The 19697-nt window shown below is 40.5% G+C and overlaps 1 protein-coding gene and 1 non-coding gene across 2 annotated transcripts in view; one reads left to right on the top strand and one right to left on the bottom strand.

Annotated features, from left to right (window-relative positions):
* Prosalpha3 (proteasome alpha3 subunit) overlaps positions 1–19160 on the bottom strand; it is a 42179-nt gene extending 23019 nt beyond the window's left edge. The window contains exons 1-2 of the mRNA XM_080282082.1: positions 19035–19160; positions 178–383 (exon numbers count right to left, since the gene is read on the bottom strand). Coding sequence (XP_080138208.1) covers positions 178–383; positions 19035–19037 — 209 coding nt within the window. The 5' untranslated portion in view covers positions 19038–19160. The remainder of the gene's footprint in view (positions 1–177; positions 384–19034) is intronic.
* On the top strand, positions 16208–16326 carry LOC145412310 (5S ribosomal RNA). Its single transcript, XR_013899569.1, has one exon. It is a non-coding gene; the product is annotated as a 5S ribosomal RNA (ribosomal RNA).
* Positions 19161–19697: the final 537 nt, after the last annotated feature.

Raw genomic sequence — 19697 nt, 5'->3', positions numbered from 1 at the left:
ATGTAACGGCACCCACCCCGTAGGGGTTAAAAGGCAAATAGCCAATTTGACCATCCCATCTCACATTCCTGTGATATGAAGGTAGTGATGATTCAAAAACATATTATTTAATTTTGGAATCTACATACTACTGAACAAAGCTTATTCTACTGTTACTAAAAGGCAGGTTAAACTTACTCATTAATTACGTAGATTTTATCTGAAAGGAAGACATCATCCAGCAGCTTATTGGTGTTGCGTCTCTCAGCAGCCAAGACGATGCCATCATTTGCCAAGATGCCAAGACAAGTACCGGCATGGCCAATAGCTTCCATGGCATATTCCACTTGGTATAACCTTCCCTCTGGAGAGAAGATGGTGGTTTTGGAATCATAACGACGAGCCTAGAAAAGACAAAAATCAACTATGAGCACCTAAGATATTTTATATAGCAGCATTCACAAAAAACTGAGTAAGGTCCTCAAGGGCAGTAGATATGATGGGGGGAAAAATATCAGAACGAGGTCCTACCTAAAACACAGGCTTAGGTGCCGAATGAACATTCCGAGTTATCAATAGCTTCAATTTCTTACGTGTGAACTTTGTTCAGGAGGGAGGGAGGTGGTTAGGAACATGTAGGAGAATAGTCACTCGCTAACCCACTCTGAACCAGTATTGCTGGTTCTCCTACTGTATTTTCTTTTAAGTACAGTACAGCCAAACAGTGTATAAGCTGTTGTTGTTGGTGCTGCCCCAGGCCCATCTGAATGTGAACCCAGTGGACTGCATAAACTGCCCTTCTACAGTCCACCAACCTCCTTTCAGGGGATAAGGAGATAGGTGTGGGATACTTATACTGTATAACTGGACAGTGGAACTGCTCAGTTATATCAGTGCAACCATGTGAAAGCATACCTCTATGGCACCTGTATTGTAAGAAACATGTTGTAAACAGTATTAATACTGTACTGTGATAGGGAAAAGATCAACTCACATACATGGCTAGTAAATGGAGATTAGTGGACTGTAGGGTCTATTTACAAAGTAGTGTTCAAACTTCTACTGTAACTACCATAAGCATGGAAGTAAAGAGGTGGAGACTCTGGATCTAAATACAGGAATAACTCTGTCTTAAATTCAACAGCTAACTTTTTATTTGTCTTAATCTTAGGTGATGCCTCATACAATGTAAAAAATTTTATTATCCACAACAAAGTATATCATTATACAGGTGTTCTATTTACATGCCAATGAAAATGCTTGAGACTCGGCTTACCTTACCTTCCCTATTTATATTCGGCAATCTCTCAATTATCCAGACAACTACTACCTGGACAATCCATTAATCAGACACTGTGATCTGGCTTGTTTCCATACCATTATTCGTACATTGTATCCCACTATCCACACATAATGACTGCATCCGTTTGGAAATTACAGTCACACGAAAAATTACCGCCCAGACAAGCTCCTAAGGAATAGCCCAGTGACGTTACTGTGTCTGGCTGGTTAGTTTACCCAGCATCCAATAGAGATCCTCCCCTCCACCCCACGCTCACTCTTAGTTCCCACACGGCGATGTAAACAGTTGTTATAGTGGCACATGTGGTGGTTTTTGTGGTTGTTCCCTACCTGCTTTTGGCCTTGCTATTCCTTGCATGTCTCTTCCTAGGGTGTATGATAATGCCCCCTTCACAAGGGAAAAGGAAGGGGGTAGTGCTGACTTCTTCATCTTGCTCACAAGTCAATTTTCTTCCTTATGTCACACACTGTTGGAATTTTTTCTCAATTAACTGTTTGTAACTTTGTAACATAGTTTGTGCAGTCATCTTGCTGAAACTTATTAAAATCTGCAGACACTATTTTCAACTGCTGGCTCAAGTGCAGAGTTTCCATTTGTATGCCTGCATTTTCAACAGCGGATTTTATGTTCTTAACAATGTCTTCTGGGTATTCACAGCAAATCTCAAAGTATTTCTGGTAGTTTTTAAAAATGTGCCTATGCAGGCATCTTGACCAGTCCAATATGTATCACTTGGAAGTTGTCGTTTTCAGCCCCCTTCTTCACTAAGCCAAGCTCGAGGCTGGTGATGGTCCTGAAGTTGTTTTAAACTTCTAAAACTCAGCTGAGCACTGTTTTGGGGAAAACTTCATTTTCTATTAGATTTAAGTAATGTGCTGCACAACCGTAAACTATGAGATCACACCCACCCTCGGTTCCCTCTTTCTTTCTTTCTTCAAGTGTTTTCTTTAGTTTGTTTCTTGCATCCACCATCTTCTTCTCATTATCGAAACAAAAAGCAATAATCTGAAAATGCAGATTCTTTTTTTTCCAAGTTTTTGAAGATAAAAACCCTGTATATTTATTTGGTAATGAGTATCAGTTCAGCAGTAATCATATAGTACAGGTATTCTTTATTGTGCAACTTGGTCTGGATTTGTGTGTGTGTGTGTGTGTGTGTGTGTGTGTGTGTGTGTGTGTGTGTGTGTGTGTGTGTGTGTGTGTGTGTGTGTGTGTGCACGCAACGCATTTGGTCATATATACAGTGCCTTTGATATATATCTGACCATACACACACGGTAAATACCGGTAACTACTTACAATGCCATCTTCTCAAGTAAAATCACTTATTAACACCATATTTTTGTGTACTGGTAGCATTTAATGCTAAAGACTGATCCATCAGCTACACCTTCTACTCCCAAGCACAATACAACGGAACAGACATCATTCACAGGTACAAGTTCTTGACTTTTGTGACAGTAACAGCCAACTCAAAACAGAGACATAGTTACAGCAAGCAAAAGATGTATTAACTACAGGATACATGATATTGTGAAGTACTGTACAGTAAAACTTAAAGCACGAAAAAAAAATATACAGCACGAAAATTGCTTCAGTAGAAGTGATGCGCACCGAGGTAGGAAGAACGAACAAATGGTAAAGAGCATGGTTATGCTTTGTAAACAAATCCTAATAGTACTACTGAACACAGCTGGCAAGATTCGGATTCTGATACTACTACTGAACGCCGTCATCCAATTTAGCATGTACATAAAAGAGTGATTGTTTTGGATGTGCCTCAGCCCTGGGGAGAACAAGTGATATTGGCCCAGAAAGGTTTGTGCAGACAGCTTGTCTATGCCATGTGCCACTTTAAACTGAACAGGTGATTTTAGAATGTTGGAAAGTGAGTCGATGTAGTGCTGCTCTCAGGTGTCTGCCCTTTCCTCTCCTCCATCCTTCTTTCCTTCCACCCTCTTGTCTTTCTTTCCTTGTCTTTCTGCTGACAGGTGACTTTACACTCCCTCTTCTGTCTCCTTCATTCTCTCCTCTTCCTTCTGCCTGTGGGTGACTCTACACTGAGTGACAAGCTAAATGGTTTCCTGTACACCAGGAAACCACTTACTAAGCTGGGTGGTAACCATATAAGCAAATTTTGGCACCTGGTGGTATAGTGGGTAATTAGGCGCTCCAATTGGACTGAGTCTATGAAGGTTTATATCCAAGGGATGGTTAGTGTTTACTGCTCATGTGATGCCATGCAGGGATGAGTGAGGTTGGTCACTCTCATCTCAAATATCAGGACCAACGTGCCTAGCCCTGGGCTCCTACGCTCCTAATGGGGCAACGTAGGATTGGATGACGAATGATGAATGAATGGAAAGTGAGTGAGTTGCCATAAAACTGCCTAACTTCAGATATTTTTTAGGGTTTTGTGCATATAACTTCATGTAGATTTGCATTATCTAATCCCTGTTGGTACCCATATATAGTCCAGGGATGTGACAGTTGAAACCAAGTAATGAAAAAAAATTAATGCCAAAACCGTCAGCGTTATTCAAAATTTTCGAGCGTCCGATGTTATCACTGATATCGGCTAACTTTGGACAGCTGTGGCTAATTTCGGACACTCATAGTCTTTACCACATACGTACCTTTAGACTTCAGTGACGGCTACATTCAGAAAGCCAAGCAATACTTCGGACACTTGGGGCTTTTAAAAAAAATAAATAAAATAAAAAAAAAAATAAAAAATAAAATGCACACTTCTGTGGTGAGTGAGAAGTTTAATTACAGACTGAGTACAAAAATATTCTGTTTTTTACCTCTACAATTGAAAGCACTCAACTGAGCAATGAATCACTGCAGTCAGGTGATTTTCATATGAAAACAATCACATAGGATCCATAAACTTTTCCTGACCCCAAACACACCAAGAAACCCACCCCATATACTGAAAAAAATTAATGAAATGAAAATTTTTCTTCTTGTAAAACTTCACAAGAAGCTGCCTTACTGATGATTTTTATGCTAACCATATTCATACAAAAACTTCAACTAGGAGATGAAACACATGAGAACACATTAATGTACATTACTGACCATTAGAAAATTTTCTAAACTGAAACCCTGTGAATAGGCCTATAACTTTAGGCTACCGTACCCGATACTGGGTAACGAAAAGAACTAAAAAACTATTCCTTTGTACTCACTGACATCACAATACCGAGTAGTATATATACAGTACTGTATATCACATTTCAGATAAACGTAGTGGTATATTACATTACCAGCCACATGAAAATTACCCATACCGCAACTTAAACCCTGTCACTAAGCCTATTATATTAGGCTACCAGGTAATGAAAAATAAACAAAAATGTATTCCTTTGTGCTCCTTCACATCATAATAATGAGCACTGCAGTTATAGTAATATCACATTTCAAAGATGTATACCATATATAAGCCATTCAAAACTTAAACCTCGTGCTTCGGCTTTACTGTACTATTATTGTTATAGGGATTTATTTAGGCCAGAGATTGACATCAACATCAAAGATCACTCTACACTTACTGTCAAGTCTAGGCTCTGATAAAACCTTAATGATGTCTTCTCTATCTACATCACTAAAGTCATCAACTATGGGATTAACAAAGGTGTGGCATGTCCCCTTTACATGCTTTAAGAACCTTTAAGAACCTTACTTTAAACACAGTGTCCGAAGTTAGCCTGTAAAAACAAAAACCTGAGGTGAAATTATTGTTTTCATTCTTAGAGGATAATGTGACAACGTTTCTGTAAATTCCTTTGGTGCATGTCATCTACAATAAATGTTCTTTAAAATTTGCCTGTTCTGGTCCACACATATACCTCCAAAATTTCTTCACAGACAAAGTTTTCAGAGGAACAAAAAAAAAAAACATTATTTCTTTCAACCAGTTTTGCAATTTTTTTCACATACTTCCATTCATGTCAGGTTCATGTGGTTTTAATATACTTCAATGCTTCACCTAACCACCTATACTTTTTGGCTTTCAAAATACAAAGCCATATTCCCATTATTTTGGTTCATTACATTTTTTCCTCAGATGTCCAAAGTTGAACTCAAGTCCAAAGTTAGGCAGTTTTACAGTACGTACTGTCACCTATTAACCCCTCCGTGGCCGACCGTGTGTAATTTGTCAGGATCTACTTGCCATCCCTGAGGCCAATCCTTGAAGTTTTGAAAACCGATTTTTTTTTCTTGCCAAATTGAAGAGGAACACCGGATGCACCCTGCAGTGCAATTTTGAGCTTCCTAGACCCATCCTGAGCCATGCAATTGAACAAGGAAGCTGCATAAATTTAGGCAGCTAATACCAGCCACATGTACGTACAGTACTGGAGTGATGCGACATTTTTTTTTTTCTACCAAAACACATTGTCAATGCTGCTGAAATGGTGTGAAATGACTAGATATGTGTATTTTGAAGTTTTTTAGTAGATAATACACGAAGTTTGAATGAAAAAAATGATACAGTATACTACAGTATGATTTTATTTTGCATTTTTCAGTGTTTATTGTGTTTATGGTAGTATCAACTTATTTTTGTAGTCTGGGTGATGGCGTTTGTTGGAAAAGGGAGGCAAAAGTTTCTATTTTCAGACCTAAATGAGTTAAACGTCATCCCTTGAGTGCACAGGCTGGACAGTGAGAGTTGAAATGTGAGACGACCTGCGATTCGCATATCACAAGAGCTGATTAGCAGGAAGGGAAGGAAGACCTTTCCACCCACAAAAACATCACGTGAACATGGAAAACTTTCCTGTCAAGCTTGTGAAAGGCAATGAATATGTAAAATGATCCAAAACAGTACAACAAACCTTAGTAAATAGGTAGACATACCAAACAAAAATGTATTTTTCTCTTATTTTCATGTCTTGTTCGTTTATGCCTGTACTTATTTATAATCGTAAACAAGATAGTTGTGTGTTTCGCAAGGGAGAAGAAAGGTGATATTTTCGTCTGGGTCAGGATAATGGGTGTAACTGTGTGTGTTTAGGCATGGCCATGGGCGAAAACATCATACATCCACTCATCACAGCAGCAGATGGTGAACTGACAAATGAGGTGTGAGAGCGTGAAGTGGAGGTCAATCTCACGTCCAAGATGTTAGTTCACTCCCCAAAAACACAGTTTTCTACAAATCATACTGCATCAAATGATCCAAAACAGTACAACAAACCTGAGCAAAGAGATAAAGATGCTAAAACAAAAAATATTTCTCTCTTATTTTCATGTCTTTTTCGTTTATGCCTCTATTTATTCATCATCGTAAACAGGGTGGTTGTGTGTGTTTTGCATGGGAGGAGAAAGCTGATATTTTCATCTGGGTTGAGATAATGAGTGTAGCTGTGCATGTTTAGGTATGGCCAGGAGTAAAAAATTTGAATATCCACTCATCACAGCAGCAGGCTCTGAAATGCTTGATGGGGTTTGTCAAACATGTACAGTGCTCGTCAGAAGTATGGGGCGCCCTGCGTCCCTCCTGAGAAACAAACCTTTCAACATTGAAAAAACATATAAATAATGCATTTTATTTACCTTTAGTGCTTCGTAGGGTAGCCTTTACGTTTCTTCACGGACCTGAGACGTCTTGGAAGTGAAAGGGCGAGGCTCCTGAGGTGCTGGAGGGGTATTTTGTCCCAGGAGTCACGAATGGCGGCTTCCAGCTTAGGCAGAGAGCTCACGTCCTTCCCTTGGAGACTCTTCTTTACGAGGTACCAGAGGTTTTCAATCGGGTTGAGGTCTGGGCTATTTCCTGGCCAGTCTGTCATGAATGATACCTCGCAGTCACGAAGCCAATTGGTGACCGATTTGGCCTTGTGAGCAGGTGCACCATCCTGCTGAAACACTCGTGCACCTGTTAGCTCGAAGGAGTCTGGTAAATGATCACACAGAAGCTCCAGGTAAACATCCTGATTCACTCTGAGGTTCTTGGGAAGTACAACAACCCCATACCATGAGTGAATCAGGATGTTTAACTGTGCTTTCTACATACCGTGGGTCAAGTGGGTCACTACCTTTGCATGCTCCTCTGTTACAGGTAACACTAAACGTTGCCTCATCAGACCACAACACTGACAACCATTGCTCCTCACCCCAGTTTAGATATTTATTAGCAAAGGCAAGCCTACGAATTCTCTGGCTGCTAGAGAGAAGAGGCTTTTTCACAGCCCTGTGACTTGTGTAACCAAGCTCATGCACCCTACGAGACACTGTTCTCACTGACACCTCACCAAACACTTCTGGGTTGCTCTCCTTAATTTTCCTTGCACTCACACAAGGATTAAACTCCACTGCACGTTTTAAAACATTAACAGACCTTGGGGAAGTTTTCCTAGGCCTACCAGACCTCGGTTTCTTTGTGGGAACTTCACCACTGTTTTCCTCCCGAAACCGCGCACACCAACGACGCACTGTCGATCGTCCCACACCAACCAATTCACTAATTTCCTTTGTCTGGTGGCCTGCCTCCTTTAGAGCAATGATCTGGGATATGATTTCACTCGATAGTTCACGGATAGGTGCCATAACAAAGTTTTGAAGGCCAAAACACTGCGGGACACTCGGTAAAAAATGGCGCAATTTGAGAGGGACACTCGGCGGAGTTCCTCTCTCTCAGGCAGCCCGTGGGCAACTGAGGCGGGAACCAACCAGCGCGTCAGAAGGCCTCAGGCTACCGTGACGTCATGCTCGGAGCTCAAACTTGTGGCTCAATTCTTACCCCCAAAAATGGGGTGATTCTTTTTGGGCCATAAGTATTGCGCGCCCGGCGGACATCGCTGAATACTTCTGACGAGCACTGTAGTGTATGTCAGTCTCATGACATTCAAAACATTCTTTCACTTCCCAATAAATTTCACCATTTTTTAGAAGCCACGCTGAATTGACGCCGGCAGCCGTGCTATGCTGAAACATTATCTGACGCTAGCGGCCACGGAGGGGGGGGGGGAAATGGTGGGGGGGGGGGAGTTCAATGGCTGACACAGTCACAGCCTCTATTTAATTATCACCCACAAACTCTTATTTTATTAAAATGTTCTTGACTTCACACACACCCTCACAGGTATAATTTGTCACATTTATGGAGAATGAATTGTACATAAAACTGATGGGATAACTTACCCTGCCCTTGTATACTTCTTCGCAGCACTGTAGTCTATTTATCTTTCTGCCATTGTACTACAGGACAGTATGGTATTCTACTATAAAATATATTTTGTACAATATATTGTTTAAAAGAAATAAGAATATTTAATGTATAAAAATCCCAGTTTGCAGAAATCCTGGGTTTTATTCTAAAAATCCTGGGAGGGTTTGTTATTTAAAAAAAAAAAAAAAAAAAAAAAAAAAAAAAGCCAACCCTGCTATAAACTGTCAAAAGAAAATTTCCTAATTCTGTGGATGTTCAAAATGGCAAATTATCCCCCCTCCCCCCCAAAAAAAACAGGCGATGTAACGAAAACACAATACCAAAATATTTTGGAAAATTTTTCATATCAGACAACCACAAAATTAAGAAATTTTCTTTTGTCAACTTCTACTGACTTTTTTCCAATGCAAGCATTTGTGGCAAATGAACTTCTAACCATAATCAGTAACACGCACACGTAAGCAGCAGAACCTCCTCAACACTGGATTTAAGCTGTACCATCCGAGGCATTTTTGAAATTTTATACCCACCCAATCCCAGATGAAAAACGGAAAAAAAATTCTATCTATCTATCTATTGCCAGACGCCTCAATCCCGTTTGGGGCGGTCACAAACAAATCGCCTTCACATCGCCCTGTCCCCCGCCATTTCACCGCCCTGCTCCCAACTCACACCCCCCTCTCTCATATGTCTCTCCACCCCATCCCTCCATCTCATCCTCGCCCTCCCCCTCCCTCTTCCCCCCTCCACCTCACTCACATACACTCTCTTCGTCAGTCTTTCACCCTCCATCCTCTCCACATGGCCAAACCACCTCAGTGTGTTCCTCATAACGCTTCCTATCACATCCACATCAACACCACAACGCTCCTTTATATCCTCATTCGTCAGCCTGTCTCTCCATGTGACTCCACAGGCTTCTCGTAAATAACTAATTTCCACTGCTCTCACTCTTGACTTGTGTCCTTCCAACAACGTCCAAGCTTCACTTCCATACGTTAGAGTTGGTATCACAATACTGTCACGTAATAACTTTTTCACTTCCATGCTCACTTCCCTGTTTCTTATCACTGCTTTCAAAGAACCAGCAACCTTTCTTCCTTGCTGTACCCTTTCAAGCACTTCACCCTCCAAACCTCCATCCTTACTCATTACACTACCCAAGTACTTAAACGTACTCACATTTTCCAATTCCTCACCATCCAACCTCGCTGTACATTCACTGACTTCACCTCTCTCAAAGACCATCACTTTACTCTTCCCTACATTCATCTTTAGATTCCGTTTCTTACACACTCTCCCAAACTCATCCACCAAGCCTTGAAGCTCCCCTTCGTCTTCAATCAACAACACAGTATCATCTGCAAACAACAGTACAGGGAGTTTCCAAACACTGTCCTCTCTCACCAGGGCCACTCCAACATCTACTACCCTACCTTGTACTTCTTTTATTACCCCATCCATGTACAGATTCGAACAACCATGGAGACATGACACATCCCTGTTTCAACCCAACCTTCAAAGAGGAAAATTCACTTAGTTCACCATCCACACTTACTGCAGCCTTAGCACCATCATACATACTCTTCACAGCATTCAACAACTTCCCATCTACTCCATATATTCTTAATACTTTCCACAATCCTTGTCTATCCACCCTGTCATATGCTTTCTCCAAATCCATGAAAGCCGCATACAACTTCTTTCTCTTCTCTAGAAACTTCTCCACTAAAGATCTAAGAATGAATATCTGATCTACACAACCTCTTCCCTTCCTAAAGCCTCCCTGTTCTTCTCCAACTAATTCCTCTGTTCTTTCTCTAACTCTGTCAATAAGTATCGTACCATACACTTTTCCTATTATACTAAGAAGACAAATGCCCCTATGATTACCACACACTTCTTTTTCCCCTCTTCCTTTGTGGAAGGGAATAATTATACCTGACTTCCAATCCTTCGGGACTCTACCTTCCTCACAGGCCAATCTACAAACAATCCAAAAGGACATATAAATCAAGGAAAAAAAAAAAAAAAAGTACTCCTCATAGGAGAAATATGGGCAGGCTGGCTGTCCGTCGTGTTTTTAGCCCAATTTCCCAAGCCGTGAGCAACGTTTTCCCACCCAGCTGGGCGGGATGAGAGAGAACGGGGGGGGGGAGAGAATGGGGGATTCCCCTTTCTCAGGGTCCTCCATTGGCTCATATTCCTCCCCAGAACAGTCATCCAGGTCTTTTCGTCTGAAAAATCACTAAATGAAGGGACAGAAGGGTCCATGCGACAATTTCAACAGCCTCCTCCAGCCCAATGAGGGGGAAAAATGGCGTGATTTTCGCGACATCATGACGCTATGACAGACAGTGGCACACTGATGTTACCCATCCACGCAGAACCAAACTCAGTACTACAACTGCTTGGACACAGTGTTGCCAATACATTAAGCTACTCCTTAGCAAAAAATTAGCCAGATTAAAGCAGTTTGAGACGTGCTACAGCTCTTGAATTTTACCGTCGGCACCATCACGTCACTGGGATTAATCGAGACATTTTGTACTGTCGGCACCATGCCAACAGCAAGATTGTACGGGTTAAAACAGTTCAAAAATAGCTGGCTGATGTAGTGACTGTTCTTACAATTATTGGATGTTTGTGAAGAAATTTTTCAAAGAAGACAATGCAGCTATAGCCTTATCCAGTATTAACCCTATCAGGTTTATGGGCCAGGCATATTATGTCTGTGCTAGGGTCAGCTGTTCTAGGGCTGACCCACATCTTCGTGCTGTGATATTTATCTTTGATCACTGTGTAAATACACTTTTCATGACAGAATGTTGACTTTGGTTTCATTTTAAAGCTGAAAAGTTGTACTTTATCATAGTACTATATGTTCAAAAATGGAAAACAAAGAAATAGAAAAAGTCAAAATGACAAGTTGAAGTTAGGTGAAAACCAAAAATTTTACACCTTGCTGTAGATATTAATTTGAAAAAAATAAAAAAATAAATAAAGGGAAGAGGTTGTGTAGATCAGATATTCATTCTTAGATCTTTAGTGGAAAAGTTTCTAGAGAAGGGAAAGAAGTTGTATGCGGCTTTCATGGATTTGGAGAAAGCATATGACAGGGTGGATAGACAAGGATTGTGGAAAGTGTTAAGAATATATGGAGTAGACGGGAAGTTGTTGAATGCTGTGAAGAGTATGTACGATGGTGCGAAGGCTGCAGTGCGTGTGGATGGTGAACTAAGTGAATTTTTCTCTTTGAAAGTTGGGTTGAAACAGGGATGTGTCATGTCTCCATGGTTGTTCAATCTGTACATGGATGGGGTAATAAAAGAGGTACAAGGTAGGGTAGTGGATGTTGGAGTGGCCCTGGTAAGAGAAGATAGTGTTTGGAAACTCCCTGTACTGTTATTTGCAGATGATACTGTGTTGTTGAGTGAAGACGAAGGGGAGCTGCAAGGCTTGGTGGATGAGTTTGAGAGAGTGTGTGAGAAACGGAACCTAAAGGTGAATGTAGGGAAGAGTAAAGTGATGGTCTTTGAGAGAGGTGAAGTTAGTGAATGTACAGCGAGGTTGGATGGTGAGGAATTGGAAAATGTGAGTACGTTTAAGTATTTGGGTAGTGTGATGAGTAAGGATGGAGGTTTGGAGGGTGAAGTGCTTGAAAGGGTACAGCAAGGAAGAAAGGTTGCTGGTTCCTTGAAAGCAGTGATAAGAAACAGGGAAGTGAGCATGGAAGTGAAAAAGTTACTACATGACAGTATTGTGATACCAACTCTAACGTACGGAAGTGAAGCTTGGACATTGTTGGAAGGACACAAGTCAAGAGTGAGAGCAGTGGAAATGAGTTATTTAAGAGGAGCCTGTGGAGTCACGTGGAGAGACAGGCTGACGAATGAGGATATAAAGGAACGTTGTGGTGTGGATGTGGATGTGATAGGAAGCGTTATGAGGAATACACTGAGGTGGTTTGGCCATGTGGAGAGGATGGAGGGTGAAAGACTGACGAAGAGAGTGTATATGAGTGAGGTGGAGGGGGAAAGAGGGAGGGGGAGGCCGAGGATGAGATGGAGGGATGGGGTGGAGAGGTATATGAGAGAGGGGGGTGTGAGTTGGGAGCAGGGGAGTGAAATGGCGGGGGACAGGGCGACTTGGAGGCGATTTGTTTGTGGCCACCCCAAACGGGATTGAGGCGTCTGGCAATAGATAGATAGATAGATAGACAAGTTGAAGTTAGGTGAAAACCAAAAATTTTACACCTTGCTGTAGATATTAATTTGAAAAAAATAAAAAAATAAATAAATCATGGATACATAAACCTGGTTTAAACCATGCAAAATTAAAATAAATTACCTTTAAAATGATACGGTATAGATTATGGTTATTTCTGCATTTTACTGTGTGGTAAAGCGAAAGTAAAAAGAAGCACAAATTTTTTTAAATTCTTGGCCGAATATTCGCTTCACAATCTTTTTCTTTGACTGGTCAGTGTAAAGTGACCCTCAATTATCCAGACGTTCATTATCCAAATTCAGTATCCGGACACTGGGTCTTGGCTCTGTTAAACCATTATCTGAATTTACTTGCTATTACCCAGACATAAAAGTACCCGAGAATTTCGGCCGGCCAGCCGGCATGTCCAAGCATTTGGTACCGTGGCCGCTGGGCTCGAGCCGTGATCGGGAAGTAGTCTGTACCCCATAACCAGAGATAAAATGTCAGTCTGACCCTGGACTCAATGGTCAAAATTATGCGCTCGTCCTATCACTCCCAACGAACCTCCAACACACGAGTAATACAACTGTAACCTGCAAGCAGTGTCAAAACATACGAGCACATTCCCAACCGAATGTCTAATATTGCTCGGCCATGGGGGCTAAGTCTTTCCCAACCACCACCTCCATCAAACACAGACAACAAGCCAAGAGTACATATTCGGCGACAGCGGCCATCTGCCTCTCTATCAAAGGTCGAAAGTCCCCCGGTCTTGATGTGTTGTGTTTCCACGTGGCCATTCGGAGTCTAACAGACCACAAGCCACAAGTTAATGTGCAACAAAAGTGCCCGTCCGCCTGTTGACAGAAGGGGGAGTATCCTGCCCACAGCCTCGCCTCTCCCCCTCCCTCCCTTCCCTCCTCCATACCCTCCCAGCTCCCCCTCATTCCCTCTGTCTTTATCCTCTTCCATGGTGATAGCATTGGCTTGCGAGTTTTTGAAGTTTTTTGCAATTTATTCGACTATTAAAGGTCATATGGAAATTCCGTGGTGTCCACATGAAAGCTCATGAAATTCTGCATCTAGACATATGCCTAACTCTTGGAAGATGCTGGAAAAATTTTGAAATAGGATGATGGGAAGTTACATGAAGTTATACTCTTCAACACTTTATTCCTGCTTGAATTTCGTACTCTTACTTGTCAGTTTCATGTGTTTTTACTAGCTTACATTATTGTATAAACACCAGCAAAGATGACGGTATACGATTTATACCAATATAACTAATTTCCGGTGGAATATTTAGCCGTGGATTTTTTTTTTTTGAGTCCCGGGAGCAATCACTCGTCACAGATAACAGATTTTCAAAACGTTGTCAGTTTTTTTTTTTTGTGGATTTTTGTTGTATACGAATTGTTTTCATGATGTTTAGCATTAATATGGATAATCATGTGTGTTTTGATGTCTAAAAATGGCAGATTGACCTGAAAACAGTACCAAAATTAGGAGGGGTATTGTACATGCAGTTGTGTACAAGTCGGGTGTTTTTTGGTTTTCAGGGGCTTTTTCTCATGGTTTTCATGGTGTTCAGCATTACTTTGGATGTTCCTATGTGTGTTTTGATGTCTAAATATAGCAGACTGACCTGAAAACAGTGCCAAGATTAGGAGGGGTACTGTACATACAGTCGTGCATGGGTAGGTGTTTTTTGGTCTTCATTTTTTCCCCATGGTTTTCTTGGTGTTTAGCATTACTTTGGATATTCCTGTGTGTTTTGATGTCTAAATGAGGGTGACTGAACTGAAAACAGTGCCAAAATTAAGAGGGGTACTGTACATACGGTCGTGTTATAGGTAGAGTGTTTTTTGGTTTTCAGTGGTTTTCTTTTATGGTTTTCTTGGTGTTTAGCATTACTTTGGATATTCCTATGTGTGTTTTGATGTCTAAATGTGGCAGATTGACCTGAAAACAGTGCCAAAAATTAGGAGGGGTACTGTACACTCACACCAAAAAGTATTGGTGCACATGACGCAAAGCAATTTGAGACACGGACGACGGCTACTGGGAACTGAACAACGATTTTTTTCCCCATGCTGATAAACTTGCTCTCAGGGATGCAATATATAGCTTGTTTATGTCATTTTCTAGTCCGTATTGTTACTGTATGTATAGCAAAGTACTGTAGTTACAAATAAATCTTACCGAGAATTCATGAGATATCATGGTCATTTCAGATATCATCGTGCCTTACCTGCGCGATACTTTTTGGTGCGAGTGCACATACAGTGGTGTATAGGTACGGTGTTTTTTGGCTTTCATTTTTTTTTCCATGGTTTTCTTGGTGTTTAGTATTATTCTGGATATTCCTATATGTGTTCTGATGTCTAAATATGTTTAAATGACCAGAAGTCACTGCCAAATTATGCAGAGATACTGTAAAAACTTAGGTATAGGTTGGAGGTGGGCATAGGTAGGGTCTGGGTATGGTAGGGGAATAGAGTTCATTATCCGGATGCTGCCACTATCCGGACATGCCTTTGGCTCTATTATGTCTGGATAAATAAGGGATTACTGTACAGGTATATCCCAGTTTAACAATGCAATTGGTTAGGTATAAACCCATCATTAGGCGGGGTATTGTATATCAGGGTAGATACTAGATTTAACATGTAAAACAATGGGATGTGTGTTTCAGCCTTGGGTTTCCCCCAACCAAGTCCATAACCCACCCAAATGGCCTAACAGCAATAAAGGAAGCTAACATAAGCCTAACAACCGTAAATAACTCACTAAAACCACAAATAAAATCTGAAAATCGTCAAATATAAGTCTTAAAAGAACCAAGCTTAGTAATCTATACCCCAAAATGACAATGTTCACTTCATCTATGGCTAAAACACATTAATCTAAGTCTAAAAACAGTTCATACATCAACCTAAACACACAATTTTACTCTAAATGTAATCAAAATTGGTAAAAAATCAAAATCCATTATTAAACTAGAGTTTGGCCATCATCAGGTGGTATTTCTACCCTCACTGTCATGCCGGGGTATCATACATCGAGGTATACCTGTACGATTTTTACGATAGGATGCTGATTGTGGTGTTATACTGAAGCTGAATACTGGTAGTTGTACTTTATCACAGAATGTTAATAAAAGAAAAACAGTAAAAGAAAAAAAAAAATCAAAACGACAAGTTGAAGTTAGGCAAAAATAAAAAATTTGATACCTTGTCGTACAAAAATATTTGGAAAAAAAAAAAAAATAATAAAGATTTAATACAGCATATAAATCTGATTTACACCATGCAAAACTACAATAAATTACCTTTATAATGATATATAGTTTATGGCAATTTATGTATGTTACAGCGCAGTAAAATGAAAGAAAAAAAATGCACAATTTTGTATTATTCTCAGCCGTATATTCACTTACCGATCTTTTTATTTGATTGGGTTGTGTTAATATAGTTCTCATGATAGAATTCTAGTTTTAGTGTCATTTTAATGCTGAACAGTTGTACTTCATTGTAAACGGCCATACCACGTTGAGTACACCGCTTCCCGTCCGATCAGCGAAGTTAAGCAACGTTGGGTCTGGTTAGTACTTGGATGGGTGATCGCCTGTGAACACCAGATGCTGTTGGCATCCATACGTGTCTAGTGGGGTTGGTGGAGGATTAGTGCCCCTCCCTGTAAAACAATTAACTCTAAGCCCTTGGCCACCCTGTTTGGGATACATGGCATCTGGCAATGATGATGATGATGATGATGTTCAAAAAAAGAAAACAAAGAAAATAAAAAGTCAAAATGATGAGCGGTGATCTTTTGGGAAGTAATATGATTGAAAATAATGTGGTATACATGTTTTTAGCTGTGAAAATGGAAATGTTTGTTGAGTGACGGGAAGACCGCCGCCGCGCTGCATGTCGGCCGTACGCTCTGTTGATTTTAGCCTTATTTTCAGTGCTTATTGTACAAATACAGATTCCAAACTACCTGTACGTTGTAGTATAAAGTTTACTGTGACAGAATGAGGCTGTGGTAGAGGGGAAACCGGGTTGCTGGAGGTGTGAAAGTGAAGAATTGGTTACCCAACTTTGCAAGTTTCCACAAGTCTTTGGGTAGTCCACGAAGGCTCAACACCTGTCTCTGGAGAAAGCTGAATGTAAGTACTATCTGCCATACCAAGTATAATGTTCTAGGGTTAATCTCTGATTTTTGGCTAATATTTTCCTACAGGTACTCAGACCGCGATACAACCCCACCACTCGGGGGGGGGGGGTCGACTGTTCATGGCCGCGCTTTAGGGGTTAAAGATCTTTATACACAAAAGTACAATAAAGAATTACAATTGGGTGCAAACAGGTTTCTAATATGTTTATTCATTAATTTTTCATTCATTCATTCATTGCCAGACGCCATGTATCCCAAACGGGGTGGCCAAGGGCTTAGAGTTAATTGTTTTACAGGGAGGGGCACTAATCCTCCACCAACCCCACTTGACACGTAGGGATGCCAACAGCATCTGGTGTTCCCAGGCGGTCACCCATCCAAGTACTAACCAGACCCAACGTTGCTTTTTAATTTAAATAACATTTTAGGTATTATTTTACAAGTGGACAATACGCAGTTCAGGAATTTTAGCACCATTAACGTATAGTGCATTCCCTAAGGATCATAATGAACTCTCATAACCCCATTCGGAAATTGATATTTTCAGAGATAATTATTTTAATTTAAAATTCCAAAAAGTACAAACCTTGGATCTTCACTCAGCCAGTCCGTGTTAAAAATACGTGCATTTGTACGTGTGCTTCTCTTCCCATCGACTGCATGCGTCTCGTTGGTCTGTATCACCCACTCGTAGACCTACTTTAGGTCACGTGATGGTATTCTACCAATGAATTTGAATTGTAGTCTTTGATTTCTTGTATATGGAAAAATTCAAATCCTTCTCAGTATGGTCTCTGAAGAAGAAAAATGTGCTGTGTATCCCGGGTGTGATATTGATTATTTACAAGTGATGAGTGTTTTCACTTGGAATCTGAGAAGGCTATTGAGTTTCTTAGAAGACATGGTGTATTACCTTCGGAAGTTTATTGCCCAGACTGTCAGGAACCGTGTAAATTTAGAAAAGACAGACATCAGTGGTACTGTGGTCGGTACAAAAAGTACGCAAAAACCAAGAAATGGGTACAGTGTAGTTTTTGTGTTTCTGACTACAAAGGAACTTTTTTGGACAACACACACCTTCTGGCTTGGCAAATTATAAGTTCATAAACCACTGGATTCAAAGGTTCTGGAACCACAAGGTTATTGACAGACGACCCTCGTCCTGGACAATCATATCTCTAAGGTAAGCATTCCCCTAGGATAGGTTAGGTATGCTGGGGTTGGTTTGGTTAGGTTTAGTGTGTTTGGTGAGGTTACGTTACGTATTCCCCCAGGATAGGTTAGGTATGGTTAGGTTTAGTGTGTTTGGTGAGGTTACGTTACATATTCCCCTAGGATAGGTTACGTATGTTGGGTTACATTTGGTTAGGTTTAGTGCATTTGGTGAGGTTACATTACGTCTGTTTGGTTAGGTTTCGTCTGTTTCGTTATGTTAACCGGTGGTGCAATATATTTTTCTGGTGGTTTTTGATGCAATTTGAGTTGTTTTTTACTTCATTTTTTTTCGGAAAATGTTTGATTTCACCTACTTGTCCATTCAAAGTTCATGATGGGAAAAGAGCGGAAATAAGGCATTTCCGACAAAAATGAAGGTCAAAAACATTCGAATCGCATCAAAAACTACCAGAAAAATATATTGCACTACCTGGGGGGTGTACTGTCCACTCATAAAAATTTACCACTTCTTATTGCAATAATATCTGAATTTACCCCAGTTTATGGTATATTAATTTCAGTATCCGTTTGTTATATGTATTTCTGAAAAATTACATGGTTTTGTTCTTGTTGTGATTCAATCTACTTCTACTACCATTTTCTTGTAAAATGACCCAAAGCCATGCTACCCCACCCAAAATCCCCAATTCCCCACCAGTCCCACTAACGTCAGAAGAGAGGGGCAACACTCGGTACGGTTGTGTGTGTGTGTAATATTTGAGGTGGCCCCATGTTTAAGATTACCGATTTGGCAAGTGTAGACAGTCTGAAAAACATGAAAAAAAAACTCAAAATTGAATTCTGGTAAAAATCAGTGAGGTATACATAACAAAATCTTATAAACAGTTTAAGACATCAGAAATTTGTCATTTAAATATTGCCCAGCAGAAACATGGTACTTCTTAATCACTGTTCAGATGTGGTACTCTACAACTGCCCTAAATGCGTTATCACTAAACTCCTTACCATTATGACCTCTGTAACTACAGCGAGATGAACACCGATGTCGAGTTCCGTTTAGTTGATATTTCGGGGATATTGCCTTTCCAACAGCCCCTTGACAGGAATTACTCAGCGTTTGTGTTGACCTGGCCGAAGACGAGAAAAACAAGTGCCGGTCAGTATGCGCACTCTGACTCTCTGGGGCAAGTGTTTTCTTTTAATTTTATAGATAGCTAGATAGATAGACAGATATACAAATAAAGTCTTTTTAATAGGGAGAAATGTAAACTATATTCGGCAAATAAAAACATCAGCAAATCTGAATTTATCAATTTAAAAACATTTTAACCAACCATGAATTTTGTGGGAGATATTTGTGTATAATTTAACCATATCATCTTTTTAAGTTACAGCTACTAACTGTAGTACAAAGTTCCTTCTTATTGGTGTTCTGTAAAGTTCTTTCTCATGTAGTCATTCATACCACTGTAAAGTGTCACGTCACCCCGCCTCTTTTTCCCACCTGCAGATGGGATAAGGTATGGTTTTCAAATACTTTTATTCCAATACATTTGTGAAATGACAACATCCAGCAGCAGCACGACACCCCTAGGAGACGACAACGGAGGGTTAGTCGGAGCGAGCAGGACATCCGTGCTATATGGGCGCAAGTCCCTAGTAGCCGCG

This window comes from Coenobita brevimanus, chromosome 92, assembly GCF_032717465.1.
Source record: "Coenobita brevimanus isolate Jiangsu-jjx chromosome 92, ASM3271746v2, whole genome shotgun sequence".
NCBI lineage: Eukaryota > Metazoa > Arthropoda > Malacostraca > Decapoda > Coenobitidae > Coenobita > Coenobita brevimanus.
This window is presented reverse-complemented; position numbering and strand designations above follow the sequence as displayed.